Consider the following 7,196-nt stretch of genomic DNA (forward strand, 5'->3'; position numbering starts at 1 on the left):
TCCTGTCTCCCCGCTGCTCCCCTTAGCAGTGTACTTCATTGATCTGCCTGCTCTGCTCCCCGCTTCTGTCTTTGGTGAATCCTCTCACCGCCCCTGCACCTCTGGCCTGTACCCCAGTTCTGTATGCGTAAATAAATCTTAAAAAAAAAAAAACTACAAAATTTAACCACAGCATAGCACGTAACCTATAATTTCTACAAGACACCCAGATTCTACCAGGATAGAAAAATATGGCAACAAAATAGAGAAGTAACTGAATAGAGAAATAAACAGCATCTCTCATCCTTAAGCTGTATTTCAGTCAACGCACCCGTTCCGCTCCCCACCCTGTCTCTGGTGAATCCTCTCACCCCACTCCCACACCTCTGGCATGCACCCCAGCTCTTCTATACAAAAAGGCTGACTAAAAGCCCTGCACCAACCCTGAACGGTACCTTAAGGCAATCTTTAATTCTTAGGGAAGGAGCTGCTAGCTGTTGGGATAAACAGCAGCTTTCTCACGGCCACATGCTAGTAACTTTTCCTCACCTGGAAGCAGTAAGGTGTAGCCACGGTAGCTAAGGGAATGAAGGCAGAAATGACAGAGTTCTTTGTCCACACCACATCTTTTAAAAGCTTTTTCTTGTCTACTGGCTTGGATATAACTGCAAGGCCCAAAGATGACCCTTCTCCAATTAGGCTTCCAGGTAAGAGAATCAAACCCGAATGCCTTAGTCTCCATGGAGGCAATGAACGTGAAAAAAGTTGCTCAAATCCATTTCCTTAAGTCTTTCTAGAGAACTCAGGCTGAGAAAGATTGGCCAAGAGGATGACAGAACTGTGAGTCAAGGAACCAGGCCCCTGAATAATTATAGGGAAATCCTTACATCCTTACATGAAAAAGAAGTGTGCTGTGAATTTTGAGGTCCACCTGTCTGCACTAGTCCAACTAATAAATCACTCTAAACTGACTCTTCCTTAACACATGTTCTGTTTACACCTACTTCTCAGTGAACACTCAAATAATCCATATTTTTGTTTTTCTCCACGTAATACAAATGATTTATTCAGTTCTGACATTGTGATTTCAACATCAGTCCACACAAAGTATATAACACCTTTACATTTTAGTGAAAAGGTAGATCATTTATTTCAAGATTACAAATTCAGTTATAATGGCAAGAAAAGCGGATTTACCATACGCGCTATGTACACACAGAACGGTGGACTCTGATGACCAAGGTGTCAGAACTGTTCCCCCGCCTCCGTACAAGCCAGTGCTGGCCAGCAGTGGAACCAGTGATGTCAAAGTAACACAGGACACCCTGCCGGATGCAGTGCTTCGTCATTCAGCTGCACAGCTCAGAAAGGCCGTGTCACCCTCAGAACACCAGGTATACCAGGGCGTGCTCCAGAGCAGATTCTTCTGAAAAACCATTTCTGAGGGAGCGCATTACCTCTGCTTCCGCACTATGAGGATGCCGTCCCCACCCGCATGATTCTAAACAGCGTGTTGATGTTGTTGCTTCGGATCGCATCCCGACAGGCAGTGATCACTTGGTTCTTTGGCTTCCCAACTGCGTGAAAAGACCCGGGAAATCAGTACACTCCACAAGATTACTAAGCATGAAGTTAAAATCGTAGTGAACTTAAAAATCAGAGGTCAGTTTTAAAGTACAACAGAGTAGGGATCAGAGTTATGTGGTATGCAGATTAAACTAATTTCCCTTAAAAAAATACCTTCATGAGCAACTGCATCAAATCCAAATCTAAAAATCAAAAGTCAGTTTTATAGAAAAAGATCAAAGCTCATACCGATGAGACAAAGATTACTTCTAGGAGATCAGAGCTGCAGAGCTCTAGCTTGCTCCTCTAGCTACATTTCTGCTGCCTTTAAATCTGAGTGTTCTTTTTTGAATGTCAAGTTGGACACAACTCATTCATTCTCAGGCTTTCTTTTATTCCAATAGGGGTATTTAAGGCTTGCCTCTGGGATTACTAAATTTATCTCTGGAAGATAAGAGGTCTTAAAAAAGGATCTGAAAGTTTTTCTTCCCTCAGAAGTCTGGAGACTAAAGGCAATGATAAGCTGAAATGCAAATGCCAGCACCAACTTAGTCCCCTTGTAAGCTCTTTTTTAAATTTATTGAGGTGCCACTGGTTTACTAACATGAGTCCTTGAGTCCACCACCAGCTTCAGTGACTCTCACCTCAAAATCACAGTCTAATTACAATGCTAAGGAAAGAGACGTACCGCGCAGACGACCTGCTCTCTGAATGGCCTGGTTTACTGCTTTGAGGTTTCCCAACAGTTCTGTGTGATTATTACAGCGAATTTTATATTCATTGAGCAAGTCTTTATTAACATCGTAGAGTTCCATATAGCGACGCTTCATTGTTTTCCTGGGTAAATCAAGAGAAGTTTAGCATCAGTGACCGTCGACAAGGTGGGCTGACATGGAGACATTGGTAAATTCCTTAGACATGAAAAGTCAGGAGATATTGAGTATGCTGACATTACCACATCTGAACTGCTAAAATTTGCCTGGAAAATCTTAAAAGGTTTCTATCAGAATATTCTATTTCTTCCAAATAAAGGGAAGACATCCTTTAGTTTTGAATGCAGTGTTTGTCTGAAATAGGAACCAAGAATTACCAAGCTTCGACCCACTGAGCCGGGGGAAAGGGAGCAAGGTAACAGGCTTGATTCCAAATTCCACAGTAATATTCATGAGACCAACCTGCCCTATCCTTAACGATAAATAAACTAGCTTGGCATAACAAACCAGTTCAGCTTCATATTTTATCAAGGTTTTAGAATCAAGTGCGGGGGCTCCAGGTGGCACAAGGAGTTAAGCTCAGCACTATGAAGCTGGCCGCAGCCCCTGCAGCATGAATGCGAGCCCCGGCCAGGGAGTGACCCCCAGGGCGCAGCAGACCTCTCCTGTCTCCCCGCTGTTCCCCTCAGCAGTGGACTTCAGTAGATCCGCCTGTTCTGCTCCCCACTCTGTCTCTGGTGAGTCCTCTCACCCCCTGGACCTCTGGCCTACACCCCAACTTTTCACAAAAAATAAACCAGTCCTGGTTTATATGTACACGAGTTTCTCTAGGTCATAAGCCAAGGGTACAGTGGCCGGGTCATTCTCCACTGCTGACAGCACCAGGTGGCCCCACAGTGACCAGCTCCCCCTCTGCCAGTGGCGTCGAGCTGCCACTGCTTATTGTTGGCATTCGCAACCCTGCATCTGTCCTGATCGCGATAATTACTCACATGTCCCTCATCAGACGAGCATCTTCAGCTCGGACCAGCAAACTTCGGATCAAATTAGAGTTGTCAGCCATGTCAGCACTGAGCTTCTGATGCACTGAGTGATACTCATCCACCTAGAGACCACCAACACTCAGGAATCAAAAAGGCCTCACGGACTCCCGACAAACTAACCATGTGAGGACGACGCTGTCCGGCACACACTAGGGCCCTTCTTTTTCCCATCTGTGGACGCCATCTCCGCTCTCATGCTTTGGCTCTCAGGGCAACAGTCTGAGTTGCCTCCCACACTGAACACCTTCCCATTTGGCTTCACCCCCTGTCTTAGCACCGTGAGCCCCAGCAACACCCAGGGCCCTGGGCAGGAGTGCTCATAACTGGAGCAGCCGCTATTCTTGTTTTTCTTTTTATCTTTGGTTGTTGTAAAGCACTAAGCCAGAGAGCAGATCAATACTACAGACAAGATGAAGGGCTTGCAATGAAAAATGTTATCAAATAGGTAAAATGTCCCTCTAAACAAAGCAAAGAAAGCAGGTCACGAGCCAACCGCTCACTTTTTATAGAAGAAATTCCTTAATGAGTAGATTGTCCAATGTTTGTTCGATTTTGACTTGACTGTGCGGCCTCCCTGGTAGCGCAACAGATTAAAGCGCAGCACTATGAAGCTGTTGGCAGCCACTGTGGCACGAGTTCGATCCCCAGCCAGGGAGCGACCCACAGGGCACAACAGATCTCTCCTGTCTCCCCGCTGCTCCCTCCGCAATGTGTTTCAGTACATCTGCCTGTTTTGCTCCCCACTCTGTCTCTGGTGAAATCTCTCATCCCCCCCACACCTCTGGCCTGAACCCTAGTTCTTATGTGCATAAATGAATAAATCTTAAAAAAAAAAATAAAAGACTGTCCTATATATACATTTGTGCTATTATAAATCTCCTAAATGTTTCAAAGACTATTAGACGATCATGTTTTCACAAATGCCTCTGCTGGGCGTCCTCACCTTAACAAGCACCTTTCGTAATTCCTCAAAGTAGATGGGGAAATTAGCTTCTACCTGAAGGTCTTCAATAGCAAAGTATGACGCCATCGACTGGATGACATCACCAGCCAGATCAATATCATCAGTATTGATGGTGATCTATCCAGGAGAAAAAAGAGGCAAGTTTAGCATCCTCAGATCTTGTCACATACAAATCTGGCTGAAACGACTAAATTTCCCCCTATTCAGCAATGTACTTCAGTCAACCCCCCACTCTGTCTCTGGTGAATCCTTTCACCCACCCTGCACCTCTGGCCTGTACCTATTCTTGTATGCATAAATAAATAAATCTTTTTTTTTAAAGTAAACATTACCTCTCCATTAAGTCTTATTTTTATATAGAGCTGGCCACCGTTCCGTAAGGATGTGAAACACACTTGAAATGGAGCATTCTGAATGTTAATGTCTTCTGGTAACAGAAAGTTCTGGCTGAGCCACATAACAACCTTAAAGTGAATAGGATAAAATGAATATCCATTTTCAAAGTACAGTCATTCTAAGAGTTAGTCTTCTTTCCATTATTACCGCTTGGTAAACAAAACAAAACAAAGAATTATGATTCATCCCCAGGCAAGAAAACACTAACCAGTTTCCTCTTCCCACTTATACACGTAACCTTTGTACATGTAAGTAAACTTCGTAGTTACATCTGGTCCTACAATTTTCATTTTCTACTTACATATAATCTCACACATTATATAGAAATGATTCAGTCATAATGTTAATTCTGTTTACATGACAGCTATTCTGGTACTATCTCCTGCTTAAAAGTATTCTGCTTAAGAGTATTCTGTTCCATTCTTAAAAACAGTTCTTCAATGAAGTGTGTATGCACACGCAGCACAGACATAGACACCCTAAGTTTACACTAATTATAATAATGTTTTACAGAGGTTTGTTACACAGGTGTCACATAAAGAACCTTCTGGAAGAGCCTGCCGCTACAGTTTCTGGTTCCATAATCTGAAAAGGATACTATGACTCTCCATCATTAACAAGTCTCATCCAGGGCCTCTCTGGTGGCACAGTGGCCACCATCAAACTATCACCAGCCACTGTGACCCTGAGTTCGATGCCGGCCAGGGAGTGACCCACAGGGTGCAGCAGACCTCTCCCGTCTCACCCGTTGCTCCCCTCAGCAGCGTATTTTAGTTGGTCTTTCTATTCTGCTCCCCACTCTGTCTTTAGTGAATCCTCTGACCTTCCACACCTCTGGCCTGTACCCCACTTCTTGTATGCATCAATAAATCTTTTTGAAAAAAAGCCTCACCAAGAAGTCTCAAGTCAAGACCAGCCAAGGTTAAAAGTTAACCTTTTAAGCTACAGTAGGTGCTGTGAGTAACTATGTGATTACTCAGGGCACGAAGGTACAAGACGAGCCCACTAACTGATAAGGGAAGTGAGGGGAATCTCCCCAGATCATGAGGAATTTAATTAGTTAAGGTAACACTTGAACCCAACAATCTTCCCAGCTGCAAGTCCTTCTCCTTCCATTTCGATGTGATCTCTTCTTGATACTCTGGGTCAAAAGGAACCCACTAAGACCATAACAAAATAAAGAGTGGAATTAAAATTTGCCTAACAATTTACCTGTAACCAAGGATTGCTCGGGTAAATAATGGATATAGTTTTTCAAATGAGAGATGCTATTTTAGCAACGTTTTTGTTACAGGCCATAAGTCAATTCCAAACCACATAACTTACGTGCCATAATCGCCCATCAAGTAACAGTCTCATGTACACGGCCCCTTCCTAGAATATAACAGCTGAAGGATTCTAAAATGCAGAAGTGGTACAAGAAAAAAGCCAGACACTCACCCTCTGGGCACGTTCTGCAATAACAAAGTTCACGTAACTGAGCGGTTCGCTGGCCGCGTCTGGGCTGGTCAGTGCGTACGTGGAGAATCTGGGCAGCTGTCTCGTCAACTCAAATACGTGGAACTGGGTGCTGCAGCCGACCAGCGGAAGAGCACAGAATGTTACTTAAAAATGCAAGGCCCAGACAGTAACTGTGAAGCCACCACTGGGTCACGCGGATGGGGAAGCAGAAGAGTTTCACTAAAGAAGACACCCTCGAGCAGCGTGAGGTTGGTGAGAGCACTACTGACAGAGTTTGGCATCTAGAAACACCAGGAGTCTTCAGGGACATCTTCTACACATCTAGTGGTTTCTCCTCACTCATGAGGTTCTGTGAAACTTAACCAAAATCTTATTGTCTAAGTGGCTAAAATTAGAAGTTTATAAATCACCAACTAGCCACGTTTAGAACTCATGAGATCATCTGACTAAAACCAGAAAACACCAACTAAAATTCAAATGCCCTTTTTTCCCCTCAAAGGTTTCAAATTGGAGAAATAAAAGGTGATAGAAAACCTTGCCCAGAAGGGTAGGACCATTACACGGACTGTCTGGCCCCAAAATCCATCGCATAACGGGGGGAGTCACACCCTCCACCCTCTAAGTGCTGTCTGGAAATGGCTGCAACCTGCAAAGGGTCACCTGCTTCTGTAGCCCACGAAGACCTTCAAGTGCAGGTCCACAGGGACGTCCTTGGGGGGTGAGACTGGGATGCGGATTGAGCTGGAGAGGTTGTGAATGCTGGGGTGTACCACGTGGCTTTCACCCAGAAAAATTCCCTCTGCAAATATCAGTACTGCTCGGATGATGGTGTCTGCAGAGAAGAAAGAAAACAGCAGCTCAAGAACCACTCCAGGCTCTCCCTGGTGGTGCAACAGGTTACAGTGCAGCACTATGGAGCTGTCCGCAGCCCCTGCAGCACGAGTTCCATCCCGGCCAGGGAGGGACCCCCAGGGTGCGGCAGACCTCCCCTGTCTCCCCACTGCTCCCCCAGCAGTGTACTTCGTCAGTCGGCCTGTTCTGCTCCCCACTCTGTCTCTGATGAATTCTCTCACC

The 7,196-nt window shown here is 44.9% G+C and overlaps 1 protein-coding gene across 2 annotated transcripts in view; it reads right to left on the bottom strand.

Annotated features, from left to right (window-relative positions):
- Window positions 1-820: 820 nt before the first annotated feature.
- The window catches only part of BBS2 (Bardet-Biedl syndrome 2), a 23,228-nt gene continuing 16,852 nt past the window's right edge, over window positions 821-7,196 (bottom strand). For both annotated transcript variants that reach the window (XM_004693577.2, XM_012733212.1), the window contains 7 exons: window positions 6,783-6,954; window positions 6,102-6,231; window positions 4,598-4,729; window positions 4,245-4,382; window positions 3,251-3,363; window positions 2,234-2,382; window positions 821-1,556 (listed from right to left, as the gene is read on the bottom strand). In XM_004693577.2, the coding sequence (XP_004693634.1) occupies window positions 1,450-1,556; window positions 2,234-2,382; window positions 3,251-3,363; window positions 4,245-4,382; window positions 4,598-4,729; window positions 6,102-6,231; window positions 6,783-6,954 (941 nt within the window). In that variant the 3' untranslated portion in view covers window positions 821-1,449. The remainder of the gene's footprint in view (window positions 1,557-2,233; window positions 2,383-3,250; window positions 3,364-4,244; window positions 4,383-4,597; window positions 4,730-6,101; window positions 6,232-6,782; window positions 6,955-7,196) is intronic.

The sequence above is a fragment of the Condylura cristata genome, unplaced genomic scaffold, assembly GCF_000260355.1.
Source record: "Condylura cristata isolate star-nosed mole 26May11 unplaced genomic scaffold, ConCri1.0 scaffold00039, whole genome shotgun sequence".
Taxonomy (NCBI): domain Eukaryota; kingdom Metazoa; phylum Chordata; class Mammalia; order Eulipotyphla; family Talpidae; genus Condylura; species Condylura cristata.